Source organism: Drosophila mojavensis, unplaced genomic scaffold (assembly GCF_018153725.1).
Source record: "Drosophila mojavensis isolate 15081-1352.22 unplaced genomic scaffold, ASM1815372v1 contig_136, whole genome shotgun sequence".
Classification (NCBI taxonomy): domain Eukaryota; kingdom Metazoa; phylum Arthropoda; class Insecta; order Diptera; family Drosophilidae; genus Drosophila; species Drosophila mojavensis.
In genome coordinates, this window is record NW_025318667.1 from 19,593,177 (window position 1) to 19,612,809 (window position 19,633).

Below are 19,633 nucleotides of genomic sequence, written 5' to 3' on the forward strand. Positions count from 1 at the left end.
AAAAAATAAGAATTATGTTTTGAGTAATTTAAAAGAAATTATTTTTTATTATCATAAATAATTTATATGATAAAAATCAAAAATAATTATCACAGATCAATTTTTATATAAAAATCAAGTCATAACTCTTATTTTCAATTTTATAATAAAAATTATAATAAAAATTAATTTTATAATAAAAATTAAAAATAAGGGTTATGGCTTAACGTTTATTATAAAAATTGAAAATAAAAATTGAATTCAAATATCTCTTGAACTATACTATACTATAAAGTAGTTTATATAGAACTGAACTGAGGGAGCTGGGCTCGGTTGGTACTAATTACATATATATTATATTTATAATATACATATACATACATATCAATATATATTCTTTCATTAATTTAAATAGCTGGCCACAAAATCGCCAAAAACCTGACGAACAATTGAAATGTGGGCAAACTTTATTTGATGCACGCCTCGATAATGGTATTCCACTTTAACGTATGAACATACATACGCACACATCTGTGCTTGCATAAACACTGTAAATGTATGTATGTATATGTAAATGCAAACAAATATATACACATACATATTTATAGGCATGGGCTCTGTTTTTATTGTTGTTGTTATAGTGCGGCGCCTGTTGATGTTGATTTTTCGCTGATGCACATAATTTATTTAACATTTTGCGGGAATTTAAAGCCAGCCGAGGCGAGACCTCAGCTGCAGGACGAAGTGGACGGGTGGGACGGGGGGGACGGGGCGGCGGTGGGGCATTGAAATTCAATTTGCCCTCAAGTTGCCATTCAATAATTTCTACAACATCAACAACGAATGCAACAGCAACAACAACAACAACAACAACTGCAAACGGTGTTGAAAAACGTAAAAACAATTAGCCAATTTTCACTGTTATTTTGCTGAATTCATTAAATGGTATTTTCAAAAATATTGAATTAATTTTTGAAAAATATTTTTTATATAAAAGTAAATAAATTAAATATATATATATATACATATATATGTATTGTAGTTTGATCTATATGTTAATGTATTCAGCATATTCCAGCTAAGTGAAGAGTATCAAATGTTTGGTTTTATTTTATTTTTGTTCGCCTCGCTTTTGTTTTTTATTTATCGCAAGCCACAAAAAGGAGGCAAACAAATAAGGACTTTGCAGTCGGACATTACTGACTGTAGAATACTTATTCACAGCCCAAACGCTATCGATTTGCCACGCCCCAAATCGACGTATATATTCGCTATGACTTTTTGGACTCATTTTAAACCCCTAGCGGTTCAACCTTCATTTGCCACGCCCCTAGTGGACGCATCGGAAAAACCTTGAGACTTTCTAACTCTTCCAAATATCAAGTCCCTTCCCTAGCTGCAATAGAAACGAAATGGGTTGCATTCACACGGACAGACGAATGAACGAACGGACGGCAATTGCACAAAAACCAATATACTCGTTTCACTTACGTAAATAAGCATAAAAAACAAAAACAATAATTACAATCACTGAAATTTTAACATTTTAAGTATATGTTCATCTCTCTTGCGCTCTCTCTCTCTCTCTCTCTCTCTCTCTCTCTCTTTCTGTGTGTGTGTGTGTGTGTGTACGAAATGAATACCGAAACGGACGAGAAGGCAATAAATTGCACAACTGATATATGAATATGAATGAAAATTGCAATGCAGTCGCAGTTGCAGTCGCAATTAGCTGAGCGCGAGGTGCGTTCGATAAGTTGCCTACACATATATGTATATGTATGTGTATACATGTATATACATGTTGTTGTTTTTTTTTTTTTTTTAATATATAAATTCACTTAAAGAAATGGTTTATGTCCTCACACACAACAGCCGCACACACACACACTAATACCCCTCGCTCTCGCTCGCTCTCTCGCTGTATGGCCGCCCGGCTTGGGCCCTTTCTCTGCGTCACTTTCTCTGCGCGTCTTGGACTGTCTTTTTGCCTGGGGCATGCCAACTGTTTGTATTTGGTAAAACGTTTTCTGCATTTTATCCGTTGGCATTTTCAAGTAATTTTTCACGCATTTCTGTGGCTGCTTTGCGCCTCATTTTTCACCACGCGCATGTGTGTATGTGTGTGTGTGTGTGTGCCTGTTTGTGTGTGTTAAGCTGCTTAAATGTTTTTGCCACTTCTTTTTTGCAGCATTGTCTTTTTTTGTTGTCATCGTTTTTCTTTTGCCTCGCTGTTGCTGTTGTAGCAGTGGCTGTTGTTGTTGTTGTTGTTGTTGCTGTTGTTGCTGTTGCATTTACAACACTTAAATTGTAAATAATTCCGATTTGGTTGCCCAGACTGGAGAGCTGAAACCTCAGTCCTTTGATTCCTCGCCAGCCAAGCCAGCCAGCGCTCCAGTGTGTAATGGCCAAAGCCACTTGCCTTTGTCAACAAATTTGCGTTTAAATGGCTCATGTGCCGCAAGCCGTCCGCCCATCCATCCATCCGTTCGTCCGTCCGTCTGTGCGTCCGTTTGTCAGCCAGTTTGACAGTCGGTTTGTCGGCTCATCTCGGTTGTCTTGTTTGTTGACGCAGCCTTTGCAATTCGTTTTAATGTATTTTTAAATTATGTTTATTTTTTTTTTTTTTTAACGCATTAAGTGGGACACGCGAAAGAGCGAGTCAGAGAGTGAGTGAGTGAGTGAGTGAGGGGGTGAGAATGGGCGTGAGCAAGTTGACAGACTAGTGAAAAGTTCACGCAGCTTCTTATTAACATACTAACATTATTCTTAGCATAAAGCTTCATTAAAGAGATTCGGCCCGCTGGCTTCGGCAAATAAGTTAATGGGATTAACGCTCTTAGCCGTTTGGCATGCCTCTTAGCATATTGCATACCAATCAGACTCGCAACACAGACTTCTTTTCTGCTTTTTTCTTTTTTTTAATACTCGAAGCTGTTAATGTGCGCACAAAAAATTTATTTTATTGAATATTGTTTTCAGTCTTGCCTGCTGCGCGGTTGTGGGAGAGGGGTGTGTATATGATATTTATGTATATGTATGTGTATATGTGTTGAAGTCTTTTACATCTGTATATTACCATGTCTTTCATATCTATATATCTACATATATCCCAATCATATATATTTATCTATATACATATATCCACGACTTTCATATCTATATATGTATAATATATTTTATGTCCATGTCTTTCGAATTCATATATGTATTATGTATATACAAGCCTCTCATATCTATATATCTACATATAACCCAATTCTTCATATCTATTTATCTATAAATATATATATGAGTTTCATATCTATACATCATAGATTTCATATCCACATCTTTCATATCTGTTTATCTATATGTATTCATCTCTTTCATATCTATACATCATAGATTTCATATCCACGTCTTTAATATTTATTTATACATATATGCAAGTCTCGCATATCTACATATCTACATATGTATGTATATCTCAATCTTTCATATCTATCTATATATGTATATCCATGTCAAAGTCAAGCATACAATATATAGATATGAAATACTTGAATATATATAGATATAAAGATATAAATCTACATATACTCAAGTCATTCAGATCTATATCTCTTTATATGGTCCTTCATATCTATACAAAAATATTTACACATATCTTTCATAACTATTTTGTACATATATCGTCTTTCATATTTATAGTTATGAAAGATATGTGTAAATATATATATATATATATATAGATATATTATCTATTCTATCCAAGTCATTGATATCTATATAGTATATATATAAGAGTTTTAAATATAGCTGACAATGTTAAATAAAGCAATTAGTACTTCCATTTACGACTTGATTGTGGATCTGTAGAAGTTCGCACACCTTTAGCTCTTGGCTCTCTTAGTTCCTTGGTCTATGGGTGTATTTCTATTCAAAATATGCTTAGCTGTTAATCGGCTCACTCTTCAAATACTCCATTGATGCTTTTTTCAAGCTAGAAGCATTTGGCTTCACTCTTTGGCTTGCATCTGCTTCAAGTTGTTGAAATGAATTTCGATTGAATATTTCTTTTATTACAATTTTTTTTTGAGTTCATGATTATCGAGTTCATTGTGTAACGGTCGACTGAGCGGAGTCTGACGCTTCGGTTACGATTGACGGCAAATTCAATGCTATGACATGAAATCAATGTCACAATCGAATCGCTGGGCCAGTTGCATAAATGTAGCTGCTGCCTTTAACTGTTATGCATTGGGCCCATTGTGGAGCCATTGTCGATTGCCGATTACCGATTGCTGATTGCTGATTGTTGTCGGACTTTGGATTTCGATGTAATGGCGCCCATTTACATTCAAAAAAGTACATAATTAATGTAATATACCGTTTGGTGGAACGGGTTTTGCTATCGCTCATAATCGCACGAAAGTGAAATCGCTAGAAGAAAATTTTTCAATTTGTTGTAGACGAGGTGTGCATAGAAGAAAGCTGATATGGCTAATCCATCGCTCAGCATCAGCATCATCATCATCATGTGGCCCAAAGGCAATTATGGCTATGGGCGAGTGAAGAGTTTAACAGCAGCTGCTGACGGGAATATTGTTGGATGACGGCGCAAAAATATGGAAAACAGCTGAAGTTGACCATGAAAATGCTCAAAGCCAATGCAGATATACGCGTCTACTACTATTTGCATATTCATAAGCACCGTTTCATCCACATAAACACACACAGATACCACTGCAGGGAGCGGGCCAGCAGTCGATGCTGTTAATGTGTGCCGTTGGCGAAATGTTAATTAAGCCAACTGGAAACCCAGTTGAAGTCAAGCGAGTGAGCAAAAGCAGCCGCTAATCAAGTTGGAGGTCAGCGTTGGAGCACGCATATTACGTAAGGATCGTCATCAACAGCATCGCTCCAGACAGAGATGGAGATGGAGCGAGCGAGAGAGTGAGAGTGAGAGTGAACCAACAGAGAGACAGAGAGAGAGAGAGAGACGTGAAGAAAAGTGAAACCGGCTAAATTTCCAGTTTTTGTTAACTCTTTTCTGTTACATATACATTGCTGTATACAATATATGTATGTATGTGTATATATATATATTCACATACATATATATTTATATATTTCTTTTATACTTTTCTGTCTTACGTTGTGCAGCTGAAGCCCAGGCATCCAGGACAGCTGACCTTGCGGGCCTTTCGGGTGACAGAGTCCAAAAACCAGTTGGAAAACCCATTTATGATAAGAGCAAAAGTCAATGAAATGCCAGCCATGTTACCTAATTCGCTGTCGAGCCAAAATTAAACAAGAAATACGAGTACGACGACGGGTGCCAGGAAGACAAAGACAACGACAAAGACAAAGGCAGAGACACACACACACACACACACACACAGAAAGATCGCATGCACAGAGGAAGACCAAGACCACTTCCAATTGGCAACGTCAACACTTTTTCATTGCAATGCACAGTAACAAAAATTAAAAAAAAAAAAAAAAAATAAAAAAAAAAAAAAAAAAAAAACAACAGCAACAAAATGAGCGAGAAAACAACTATTAGCATTTATAGCAATACACGAATGCGGAAATGTATTTGTTGCCTTGTGTCGCATGTTGCGTGTCACATTTGTTGCAGTAGTGTTTTTTTTGTTTTTGTTTTTGGTTGCTCTGTGGGCCAACGAGAAGCCTACTTACCATGAACGCCAACGGCGATCAGCAGCGCCGCGATCAGACAGTGCTGCAGCATCTTGAACATCATTCGCAGCGAATAGACCGATATACACAGCGGACACTTGACAGAGAGAACGCGAGAGAGAGAGAGGCAGAGCGAAGGAGAGAGACGTCCGCAACGCGCAAATGCAAACCGCCAACTGAACGCAGACAGCGCCAAAGAAATTGCAAGAAGCCAAGCTAAGTTCAAGCCTCGTTCAACGGGCTGCCGAGCGACGATCAACGATCACCGATCAACGATCAACGATCACCGATCACCGATCTGCGGCGTTGACTGAGACGCAAGCAGCGGGAGCGAGCTTGACTTAACTTATTCTCAATTCACTTTCATTTCAACTGGTTCCACGATGACGGCCAAAAGAGTCGAACAGCCGGTTTCAGTCGCGCCGCATGCGCGCGCATTTCAATGAGCCGCAGGGCAGAGCCCTAATCGACCGGCTGCCCACAGATCACAGATGGCATTATGCATACATACATACATACACATATGTACATACATACACATATCAAATGGTATTCCTTTGTTGTTCACAATTCAGTTTATGCATAGAACTTGGCCATAATATCTATCAATTAGCCATTCCCAGGGCGTGGCTCGCCCGACTTTAACTCTCTGCGAGAATCGAGCACATGCCTCGCATAGCAATCGCATTGGCCTTAAGTACATATTACAGTTAGCACTAGAGAGTTCTACAACTGTATTTCGACACGAGCTGCATACAAATCGTTGCACAGACCCCAAACAGTTACATTGCCCAAAGAATTTATGCAGCCGATTGCATAATTCATGGAAACTCTGACTGAGTTTTGGAAGTTTCCAGCCTGAATGCATTCAAGTTTACCCAATGAGTTGGCTAGAAGTTGAGCTAAACATGACTTATTGAGCTGGCCATTTAGGCAATAGTAATATAATAATAAATATATAGTATACACATATATATTGTATTATAATATATTGAATCATCATCATCAAAGAGCTGCAACAAAATAGAATTTATTCACAATTTTCATGTTGTTCAAACTCAATTATGCATCAAATTTTTAGTTCATCATATTTATTTATTTATTCATTTAACAAATAAGTTGTCGGACAAAAATTGTTATATAGCTTAAATCAATACAAATTTGTTGTATTTTATTTGCCTAACGGGACAGCTATGCCCCAATTCACAGCCCAAATACAGTTATTATTGGAACTATGAACAAATAAAATATACAAGATTGATACAATTTGCAGTTTAAAAACTGTAATAAAAATCAGAATTTAAATTAACAACAACACTATAAAAATAAAAAATAAATAAAAAAAAATTTCATATGTAGAAATTACTTTATATATGAATATATAAAAATATATAACTATATAAATAAAAAATAATAATAATAAAAAAAAATGATATATACAAAATATAAATTATTTATTAATTAATTATTTAATTATTATTTTATAATTTATTTATTTATGTATGTATTTATTTATTTATTTTTAGCTTATCTATGAATCCATAGCACTTTAAATATAATTAACCTTTTCTTAATTCTAAGATGTTCCACATTAAAAATAATATGTATCAATTTAAAGAATGAAAGCCATGTAAACATGGCTAAATAAATGTAGAAGACAGAGAAAATGATTAAAAAACTAATTAAAAGCAAAGAGTAAAAGCTTAATATAAATTCCTTAGGTAGGAAATAATCAAACAAATAAAAGTAAAGTAAAAAGATAAAAGTGGCAAAGCACCAAAAGCAGGTAAAGCTATTCTAGCGGTGGTTGACTGACTAGGGAATACCCTGTTTGCACAAAATAAAGTTGTGATGAACTTCTCATAAATTTCTGTTGCATTTGAAGAATCTGAAGTGGTCAGCATTTGTATCTTACCTAGAATTTTGTAATCTTCCATTTGCGATAAATATTTAAAATATTTGAAACTGTAAATTTCATTCTTAGATTGTAAATTATTTTTGGACCTGTATAATACAAAATTGTTGTTATACTTCTTAATCTTAATGGAAGAGCATAAGATCTTAACCAGAATTATAGCTGCTCTGATGCTTTATTTCATATATTTCTTGCACTAACTAAACAATATATTGATGGGGCTTCTTAGAGCAACGGCTCGTATTTGCTCTTACCCTTAGACTCGATCAACGAAAGTATAGCAACTTTCCGCTGCCTGCTCCCTCGCAGATAGATAATTCTGCTTATGTATGTATGTATGTATGTATGTATGTATATATGTACATAAATGTAGGTATGTATCCAAGATCATGCAGCAGTACACGAAAATTGAAATCGATTCACCAATAGCTCCCTTTTTCTATCGACTGGAGAGAAGAGTATTATATCGTTTGTCATACTAATGCAACACTCTAATCGTTAAATATGGGAAGAGCACGAGAGCGCATCTAAAATACTTTCCCACACAGTCAACTTTTCACCTACGCAGTTAAGCATGCTGCTGTCTCTGTCTCTTTCTTACCTCTCTCAGTGCATAAGTATTGCTTTCATATAATCTCTCTCACTCCATGGGATCTATAAGCATTAAAAACCAACATTTTCGGGGTTTCAATCCTCTGGACTGCACACACACACATACACAATTGCATACATATAAGTATATGTGTGTGTATTAGTGATGTTCAAAACTGTTGCATTGTCAATCAAAAATAGATTTATACCCCCACTAAAGTCATATAGCAGAGTTCTGTTATTAGCATCTATATCCGATTCTCAAATTCGATATCAGGAACCGCATGGCACTCGTCATGATGTCATCATCCGGCATGGCTAAGCCGTAGTCGAACTAGTCGTGGAACTGGTCAACAAAAATGCTGAGACTCAATTCAGATGAGGCTAAAACGCTTTCGATTTTCTTGGAAATGTCAATAGAACTTGAATAAATTTTCAGGTTGTTTTATTTTTTTTTTTTTTTTTGCCACTATATATATAAATATATGTATGTTTGTCTGTTTCTATCTATTTTTTTCTGATTTCGATTCGATGGGGTTTTGTTTCATTTGGCATTAATTGATGTTATCTTGTTTTAGTTCATTTCGCAGTATGCATGTTTAATATTTGTGATGTCTGCGCATTCATTTAAATTTAAAATATACAAAACATATACATAGGTATGCATATAGGTGTGTGTGTGTTGTTTGTGTATGTATTGGCTTGCGAATACGAATGAAGTCTGCACGTTTATCAGGCGGCAACAAATTCTCTGCGGGCTTATTTCATTTATTATACTCGTATAAGTTGCTATTGTTGTTGTTGTTGTTGTTGTTGCTTTATTTGTTCTCCTCCATCAATATAATATATGTGTTTTGTTTTGCAGTGAATAATCTCGGCGTGTTTGTTTATTTTTGTATTTGATATTTTTCTTCTCTATATATATGTATGTATGTATATTTGTCTTATTGCAAAACATTTGAAATTTGAAATTGAACAGCTCTCGAGTCGACGAGTCGAATTGGCCATGTTATTGTTTGAATATTTATTGGTAAGCCTGTGCGATCAATGAACCGAAACGCATAAGTTAAAACAACGCGACTATCAAATTCAATCAGAGCCTCAATATCGGCTGCATTTAATAAATGGATAAACCCCGCAGACAGCAGTGAGCATCGCTTTGATTGCGACTAAGGCCTATATAACTAAACAAAGCCGACATATACATGATATATACACACACCATATATATAAGCCACTCTATATACTTGTCCAAAACAAATGAAAGTTTGACGCTTGCCAACTGGAAGCCTCCACGGACTGTTTATATAGTTGAGTATTTTATTTTTTACTATATACTATACACACACATATATATATATTATATATATATATCTTCTTTTATATTTTAATTTTTGTGTGTATTATATATATATATATATATATATATATATATATATATATATATATATATATATATATATTTTTTTTTTTTTTTTTTTTTTTTTTTTTTTTGGGGTTTACATGAATATTCATATATTTATTTGACTGCAGACAGACAGCACAGCACGGCCACAGCACGCATGCATATGCCGAGCACAAAATTTTTGGGCATTTAAACCAATAAATATGTAAATTTTTCATAAATTTAATTAAATTCACCACAAAAGCTGCGTCTTTATCATCCACAGCAACAGCAACAGCAGCAGCGACGCTGACTGCAGGGAAAGTTTTACGCCCCCCGAAATACAAAAAAAAGAAAACTGGGGACAAAATAAACAGAAAAAAATGTAAAAGAAAGAGAAGACACAGAAATAGTGCGCGAGTAGTTGGCGGAGAATGGGAGAAGCGGAGAACTTTTACCGCATGGCATAAAAGATCTATGAGCTTTGTAAGGAAATCAAGAGAATGCGCGGAAAAAAAAAAAAAAAAAAAAAAAAAACGTCGAGAGAGAAAATAAAGTGAAATAAAAGTTGAGAATTGTATGCAAATCTATCTATTGCAGGAGCTGCCCAGATCCCCAGCCAGGTGCCAGATGCTTGACTGACTTACTGACTCACTGACTGTGGTGGGTGGTAATGTGCTTGGCTTGGTTGGGTGGCTGAGTTGAAAGAGCATTGTGTATATATATACATACATATATATATATAGGGCTGGTGGCTTGGCCGCCTGGTTAGCTCAAACTTGTAAAAGTTGGAGGATTCGCGGCCGATGATAAATGAAAATTTGTCAGAGAATTTAACGATTTGACTGACAAAGGCATTTCATAGTTTTGTTTATGCGAATGTGCCAACAACAACAACAACAATAAGAACAACAACGGCGCATAGTTGGCAACACAATATGGCACATCACAGGTTGGGCTTGGGGGGCTTTGGTGGCGGCATTTGTGATGGATGAGCGCACTTAAACAAAAAGAAATGAAATGACAAAGGCGAGCAAAAACGCAAGTGAGCGGACATGGAAATTAAAAGCAGCTGAAAGGACATCGCATGTCCCTCGACCAACAGCCAACTGGCAACTGGCAACTGGCAACTGACAAGCGGGCTGACTACATTCACCCGGCACTAGAATGGACATGGGGCATGGCCACGTGACTCTTTGAGCTGCATGAGGCAGAGGCTGCCGCTGTTGCCGCTGCTGCTGTTGTTGATGCCCCATGGTAAGCACTCACTGTGCCTGGGACATTTTCAATTAACACTTATTCAATTTTCCAGTGATTTTGGCCTTTTGTCTGCAGCCGCAGAGGACATATCCGATTAATAAGCCAGCGACAACAGCCAGCGAGCCTCGGCGAAAGTTATGTCAGCCCATTAATGGATAGGCATGGATAGAGGTGCATGCCCAGCGAGCGAGCAGCAAACAATATTCCAATAGCCGAATATGATTTGAGTGCAGAGCATATTCTTGATAAAGTTTTTAAAGTTTGCATCCAAAATTCTTCAGATTTTTAAAGTATGTTTAACATACATTTGTTTAACTTATGCAATCAGAATGAATTTTAGTAGTATATCTGATCTGAATTTCGATGTTTTATTTTCATTATATTTAATATTTATTTAACATTTTTAATGGAGGATGATATAAACCATCTATTAAAGTATGACGTACATTATTATGTATTTTAGGATGATATGTATTATTATGATTATATGATGTGTTGTATCAGATCTGAATTTGAATATTATAAATTTATTAAATTTAATATTTATCGATCTTTTATTTGGAAACAAAAACTTTGATACACTTTGAAAGAATTTCGATATTTTATGTTATTTTTATTTTTTTAATAAAATATTTCTTTAAGCTGATTTTATTAGAGGACGGCCAATGTTTATAGTAATGTAATTATTTTTAAATAACTCAAAAAAATTGTTTATTTCTTAATTTTTTGCTATACAAATTATAATCGTCACGGTGCTTGGCTTATACATAAACCAAGGCTGTCTGTTTTATTTTTTTATTTATTTATTTTTTTTTTTATTTTCTTTAAGCATTGGCCCCCAATACGGAAGAAAAGGTAATGAAATCCTCAGATGAAATTAATCTGAATATATCACTAAAAAAGACTCGGTCATTGTAGAAGCCTCAAGGCATTTATTCTCTTGAGTTACATTACATTTACCATATGGTTTTATTTTATTTGCATTTCACTTTGATACAGTCCCTAAGTCTCTTCTTATCATCCAATATTCTAGTCGAAGCTGTTACATAGAAAAATTGTGAACATAAAAAGAGAAGTTCTAGTCGGGACTGCTCGACTAGAAAATGAATCGCGAATCCAGCGAAGAGCTTATATTCCAATCAGTCTTCGCGGCATAACGAAGAACACGTGCACACATGCACACATGCACGCATACACACACACACAAACACGCACGCATAAGCTCACGCTCTAATAACAGCGCAGTTAACGAATGCTGCAACTGCGCTTGGGCATCAATTGGACCTCAATTGGACTTTACTATGGGAAACTAATTGAATTGAATATCCTTTGTTTTAATTATTTAATTATTAAATGACAACTATGCTAATTACCAAAATAGTTTTAGTTAACAATAAATTATAGAAGTATACAAGGTCTAGAAGTAAAAAATCCTTCTATATATCAATTTATCTCCCTATCTATATCATCCAAAAACTGAGATTGATTTGTAGAAAGACAGAAGTAGAATGACAGAAGTATATAAAAGTTTATATGATTGAGTTATGAAATATAACATTCTATATATACATCTATCCCTTGTCAATATCTGGTGCAACTGGCTATACTTAATAGCATTGAGATTATTTAATAAAAACTCGATACAAATTGATTCATATTTTGTGCAGAAAGCTCTACATTTCAGCTTTATTAATATATTCCACAGGCATGCCACATGCCTGTTTGTATTTAGCTATGGACACTTTTAATATCCGATGTAATTTCGATATTAAAATGGATCTGTGTAAAAGCCCTTTAAAAGCGCAATATTTCTAATTGGTTTTGGTGCCGTCGAATGCGATTGAAGCGTGGGCGGGTTATGTAAGGAAATGCTGTTTTGATAGGCAGGTGATGGATGAGTTGTGATTAGCAGGATGTTGTATAAGCGAGTGAGCGGATAATGGCTAACCGGGCTGGAATTGTGAAATAGAATGGGAATTAAAATAAAAGCAAGGCTCACATTTTGGCATGCAAATCGAAATGAAATTGAAGCGTCGACAGGGTCCGGCGGATGCAGCAAACCAGCAAACAATATGCAGCGCATAAAAATAAAGCGCAAACAGCAATAACAACAACAATTGACTAAGAAACAACAACAATAACAACAGCTAAACAAGAGCAGCTCAAATTGCTGCAATGCACCGGCACCGGATTTGAATGTTACGGGCGTAAATTCTGGCAAATCAGGCACATTAATTATGACGAATTTCGCGAGCGGTTGGGCAGCCATTGGTGCATTGGCGGCCAGTGGCCGGTGGCTGGTGGCCATGTTGCGTGTTGTAAAATTGAAATTGGATTGGAAATATTTGCACGAAATTCCAATTTCAATTTTCAATTGACGCGGCGTACGATGCAGGTTAGGGTTCGCAAATGTTTCGCTGGGGGCGGAGCTGGGGCCGGATGGGCCGGCGATGTTGGGCATGGGGCTCGTCCGTTGCTGCTGCGCTGCCGGCTCAAATAATACATGGCAGTCCACTGGCGACCACCAGGCCCCGACCAGCTCTGATGCGTTCGCAGCACCTTTGCCAGCTGCACTGGGCAGTAGCTGCGAATTTCAACTGCCATTTTCCTGCTTCACTCAATTACAGGCCTTTTGTGTCCATTCGATTGTCCGGCCGAAAGTGCAGGCCGTAACTGAAACCAAGTCCGTAACCGAATCATTCTCCAAATTGTCCTGCGTGTGTGTGTATGTGTGTGTATGTGTGTGAGAGTGTGTGAGAGTGTGTGTGAGCGTGTTTGGCTGCTGGTCGTGGGCCGTTTGTTTGCGGCCAGGTGGCCGCACCTGAAGTGATGTGAAAAGAACTGAAAACAATAACAGTGATCATGAAATGCGCATTGCGCGCATGATGGACACAAGGACGCGTTTACCTGCTCCCATTTCAATTGCTCCAGCCACGTCGTCTCCGTAGATTTATGGCTGGCAAGATGGGCGTGGCCGCATCGGACAGCAAGCGAACTGCTTTATTTGCATCCATTCGAAATTTGCATAAGTACACGCACACGCACACACACACGCACAGCGAATAGCCAGGTAGAATTTCAACTGTAAATGCTAGGCAAAGTGGGGCATATTAATCAGCTAGCTGAATATCCATTTAAGGTGGTTTATTAATTCACGGCAATTTGCTCTGCATACATACAGGCATACATACATACATATTTATGTATATATGTACATACATGTACACATGCATAAGTATAAACAAAACAGCAATTACAAAAGATTCTCTTCAAGTTATATTTATATACATACATACATATGTATGTATGCACATACATATCTTTTCATCTCAATTTGCTCACCTTATATTTGTATTTAATTTAATTTAAATTAATTTAACAACTGCGCAGTCTTTCTTCACAATGTTTATTTGCAGAATGACAATTTCTAGTCGCTTCTCTTCGTTCACTGAGAATCATCATAGCCTGCATTGATATAGCCATCTCACTCCCACTTAGCAACAGCTGAAGCAAAGTTCAGCAACAGCTGTCTATGTATGTGTCTCTCTCTCTCTCACACATTTGCCCGCAATGAAAATAAGAAGAGAGGCAGCTAAGACGTTCACTCTCGCTCGAATAACATTTTTACAACAGCTCAACACATGCTCTCAACTTCACACACTAATACTACTGCAATAGTCGACGGCAATCACAACAGAATTGAATAGAATTAGGAAACTTAGAGAGCTGACTTGTCTACTGCGATGAGACTTACAGTGGTTCACAGCTTATTTAAACAAACATAAAAAAAGACTTAGACATTTATAAAATCTAAGCTAAAATACATAACAGAAAATTGTAAAAGTGAGTTTTAACTTATAAAATATAAGTTAATCCATGCACATATGTATGTATTTATTTTTAAATTAAACTGCGAGCCACTGTTTGTTGTTCTTTTTTTTTTTTCATATAACTTCGTTTCTGCGTTTCATAATCCATTCTGGCTACATTGAAATACGGCATTGGACTTCACTTCTTCAGTTTGTTGCGCACTTTTCGCTGTCCACTTATAATTAAATTCGACGAAAAATGCAAAAAAAAAAAAAAAAATTTTTTTTGTATTCAAAATAAATTATTTAATACAAATAAAAAGTTTTTCGATTTATTTTGGTGTTTTGTTCGGCCATATAATTCACTTTAGCTACCCGAGCGTTGCTCGCTTTTGGGGGACCGGCAGCAGGTGCATGGATATGATTCGGTTTGGGGAGCATAAATTTATCGTTGCGCGTGTAAATTTAACGGCATTCGACGTGGCGGCAATGAGTGAGTGGGCCTAAGCTGAGCCGCACCGCGTGGCGGGGAGGTAGAGAGGGCGGTAGGCTCGTCTAGCAGCTGGACTTTTTTGGACAATGCCAATCATTGGCCCAGCGAGGCTTTGGAGCTGGAGTTGCAGCCATCGCTGACGTTGGGGAGTGGGGGAGCTGGGCTGAACTGAGGAGCAGCGTGGAGCAGTTTCCGTTGATGGCCTTTCGCATCTATTTATCGAATGCCCCAGCTGAACGGAGCTCGCGAGGCGGCAGCAGGCAGCGGAAGCAAATGACTTGAAGCGTTTTACACCTGAAATGATTTCATTTTTGAGGGCATGCTTTGGTCTCTTTAAAGCGACATTCTTGTTTGCTCAATTTTCGTAGCGGGTGGTGGGAGGGGGAGGGATGGTTGACGGCAAGTGTATTAAATAAAAAGTGACAACAAATATTGTTACGCTCGACGCTTCCAGCGCTTTGTCCACGGCCACCCACGCGGTGTCAGTGTCTGGCCAACGACGACGGCGACGGCGACGGCGACATTGTTCCTCAGCCTGGGACAGTCCGCTTCGCTTCGCTCTGCTCTGCTCCGCTCCGTTCTGCTGCGTTCTGTTCTGTTTTGACTAATGCTCAGAAAATTGGCCAAAATTTCATTTTGCCACCAAACGCGTCTGCACGTCAAATTCAGGCAGCGCCACGCCCTGCAACTAATGGAACCGAAGCTTACCTTGCTTGTAAGCAAATATTTACCTCTGAAACAAAGTAAGTAAGTTGCCAGCCTTTATGCCATCACAGCCACCATCGCCCTAGCCCTTGTCCATGCCCGCGTCCTTGTCCTCGTCCTCGTCCTCGTCTTCGTCCTTGCTCTCGTCCTCGCTGTCGCCCTCAGTGTGGCCCTCGCCAGCCCATGTTAAGCTGTATGCGGATTATCAAAGCAAACAACTGACTTACCTTCAACTGCTCGGATCCTCGGCAGCTTCGTTCTTACCGGCTCATCCGGCTGACTGCTTAAACCCTTTTTGAACGCCAAGCAGATGTTCAAACTATGACGTCACACTTGTCACCGCAACCTCTCTAGTTGAGTGTGTATCGAAGCATAATATTATTGAGAGATTACCAAAGGTGTGATAATGAGTATGAGGGGGCCAGATGGTGAGAGGGCGGGAAAGAGAGAGAGAGAGCGCGAAATAAGTTAATGGAGAAGAGAGAGAGTGGGAGAGAGCGATAAGGCGACATAGCGTTTGAGAGTAAATGAGACAGAGAGAAGAATGAAGTATAAAAAGAAGTATGTGAGATAGAGTTAGAAAGAGAGAGAAAAAGGGAGGGAGAGAGAGAGAGAGAGAGAGAGAGAGAATGAGAGAAAAAAGCTAATGGAGAAGAGAAAGAGTGACAAGAGACATAAAGTGTGATAGTAAATGAGACAGAGAGAGGGCATAAGAAGGAAAGAAGAAGAGTGTAAAAGACAGAGATAGAAAAAGAGACAGAGAAAAAGAGGAAGAGGAAGAGGGAGAAAGAGTGATTTTTAGATATTACGAGAGAAAGTAAGATAAATGAAATGAGCTCAAGCGAATATATGAGCGAAGGAGAGAGTGAGAAAGATGGAGGCAGAGACAGGAAGTGGTAGAGTGAATAACATAGATAAAGTGAGACTTAAATTAGGAGGCGGTACATTAGAGAGACCATAGTAGAGAGAGCGTATGATGATATGTGTATATAGAGTAAAATATATGTATGTATACATAGAGACAGAGCGAGAGAGAGAGATGAAAAACAGAGCTGTCTTAGTTAAAAAGCGAGATACAAATATTTCTTGCACATTTTTCTCTCGCTGCTTAATTTGTTCTGTTCTCTGTTACGTCGCTTAAGAGATGGAAGGTAAGACCAGAGGGATAAAGTGGAGAAGACAGAGAAGTCAGCTCATAATTTGCGCCATTCATATATTGCTTCACTGAACGCCCCTTCCCATCTTTCTCTCTCCCTCTCCCCCTCTCTCTCTCTCCCTCTATCTGACTAGCGTAGACAAATATTGAGCCTAGTTGAAGGAGCCAAGTTAATGTTATCATTTAATTAAGAAATTATGTTTGCATTCGTTTTGGCCGGTGTTGAATTCAATTATAAATTGATTGCAGCTGGCCGAAAGTCTGTGTGTGAATATATTCATATCGAGGGAGTGGGAGAGCTTAGCTAACCGCTAATTGGCCAACAATCAAACGTGGATAAACAAAGGACTTCTTAATGGCTCCACTTGCGGCCATCTAACGCACACTAATCCATTCTGAGGGGGACATCAATCAAATCGAATCGAATCGATCGACATCGGCCACAGCCACAGCAAGTGCTATAAATATTAATTTCGATTTCGTTATTATTACTGTTATTATTGTTGCTGGCCGCAAGAACAACATGTTGCTTGAAACTGGGCAATGCGCTCATTTCGCATGTACGAAAGTGAATGCCATAAAAGTTGTACATATATCTAAATGAATGAAGTAATAAAACTAAATAGCATCAGACGCAATTTTTTCACTCTCTCTTTCTCTCTCTCTCTCTGTGCCACTCTCTCTCCTGATGGCCAAAGTGCCAGCAAAACGAGCACAACTTGTCTCTGCTTCAACAACTGACTGTGCGTGTGTGTGTGTGTGTGTGTGTGTGTGTGTGTGTGTGTGTGCGTGTGTGTGTTTGTTTGTGCGTTAAGTGTGTGTATTCTTGCACTAAAGACTAATTAAGTTTTCATGGCCATGAGTCCTGGGCGCTGCTTTGGTCAGCCCCTGTTAAGTTCGTCGTCAGTTTGCTCGTTGAATGAATGAATGGTCAACTTGATTAATTTGAGGCAGCTAGACAAGCATTAATAATCCGGTTAAAGTGTGGGCAACACACACACACACGCACACCACCAATGTAAACACACTTAAGCAGAGCTTGTGGCTGGAGGAAAAGCAACAATAACAACAACAACAACAACAACAACAACAGCATCAACATCACCCGCAGCAGCAGCAGCAGCAGCAGAGGCAACAAAAAATTGCCGCAGTAAACACAAACTAAGTATAAAAGTCAAAACAAAGCCACAAAGTGTTGGTAACACACACTCGCACACACACACACACGCACACACATGGCAGGAGCAGAACGAGAGAGAGAGAGAGAGTGTGTGTGTGTGAGGTCTTGTGTAAGGACTTGTGTCCCCTTCCGCCGACATTTGTTGTTTATCGCTTCAGCAGCGCCATGAAGTATGCAACATTTTATTTAACTCAAATACTTTAACTAGCGCCAAAAAGGGGAAGGCAATGAAAATGCAATTGGGCTTTAGTCTATCTTAAGCACCATTTGCGTGGTGTTCGCGTGATATACGAGCCATAAACGAGGCCAAAGGACACAACAGCAGCTCTCGTCTCAACACCCCAACACCCCAACACCCCAACACCCCAATAGCCCAATACTCAAATACCCCAACTACCCAACCACCAAGTCCCCAACTATCCACAAAACAAACTAGCTGCTTAGTGTGGACGGCAGAGCAACCCCTAGACAATACTTGCCTACTGGGCACGACGTCACTCGCGACGTGTGAGGTCAGGTTCATAAGTAAGTCAATAAGTCAGTTGGTTAATGACAACAGCAACAACAGCAACAACAACAACAACAACAATAACAGACACAAGCAACAGCATCCCAAGCATTTGTTAGCTACACAAGCGAGTCCAGCCACCCCTCAGCTGGGGAAATTCTCTCAGTATTTGTAAGCGTTTGTCAGCGCTTCTGCTCTCAGCGCGCTTAGCAACATTTGATGCCAGCAACATGGACAGCAGTTTAGAAACTAATATGAGCAAGAGTTTTTAATTAGCTAATTTCAATATTATTTTTATACAAGTATATATGTATGTATGTATATGCACGCGAATTGCAAATCTTGGCTCTTGACTCTATTCTTTCGTTGGCTACAAAAGTGGAAGTAAAAGAAAAGTTTCTTAAGTTTGTTAGCTTAAGCAGTTGTTGCCTGCGGCCAGCTAAAATGTGTAACTGTGTCTAGTTGACTAGGGTAACTCTTTGTAATACCTAGCATCTGTGCAACAGTAGACAAGCTGTTCAGTTAAATTTCAGTATAGTATACGAAAATATGAAACTATATTGTTTACTCGACTGCTCTTGAAGATTTAAATGTCAACCAATTATGATCTTATAGAGTATAGAATAGAATATGCAATATATGTTATCAAGCACGACTTTCTTTGCCTTCGATAACATATGTTAACTCAAATGCTAATCATCAATGCAATTAGTAATGTCAATCATCAGCAAATCAGTCATCTTATCAGTCAATTAAGCAACAAATCAATCGTTTAGCCAGTCAAGCACTCAGACAGAGTATAAATTGATCAGCCAGCTTAGCGTCAATCAAACAATCAATCAATTTGCAATCAATTAAGACAGACAGTCACACCATATACATATGTACATATCATATCAGTCAGTCAGTTTGTAGCATTAATCAGCACTAATCAATCATCGATGCATCACTCAGATTATAAGGTTATG

The 19,633-nt window shown here is 38.0% G+C and overlaps 1 protein-coding gene and 1 long non-coding RNA gene across 2 annotated transcripts in view; both read right to left on the bottom strand.

Annotated features, from left to right (window-relative positions):
• Nucleotides 1-5,852, bottom strand: part of LOC6584280 (chitin deacetylase 1) — a 54,081-nt gene extending 48,229 nt beyond the window's left edge. Inside the window, exon 1 of the mRNA XM_002009900.4 lies at nucleotides 5,665-5,852. Within this exon, the coding sequence (XP_002009936.2) occupies nucleotides 5,665-5,728 (64 nt within the window). The 5' untranslated portion in view covers nucleotides 5,729-5,852. The remainder of the gene's footprint in view (nucleotides 1-5,664) is intronic.
• A 5,608-nt stretch (nucleotides 5,853-11,460) lies between these two features.
• Nucleotides 11,461-14,258, bottom strand: LOC122757907. The gene is made up of 3 exons (XR_006358100.1): nucleotides 14,157-14,258; nucleotides 13,722-13,905; nucleotides 11,461-13,655 (listed from the first exon to the last, which is right to left on the bottom strand). It is a non-coding gene; the product is annotated as an uncharacterized LOC122757907 (long non-coding RNA).
• Between the last annotated feature and the right edge of the window lie 5,375 nt (nucleotides 14,259-19,633).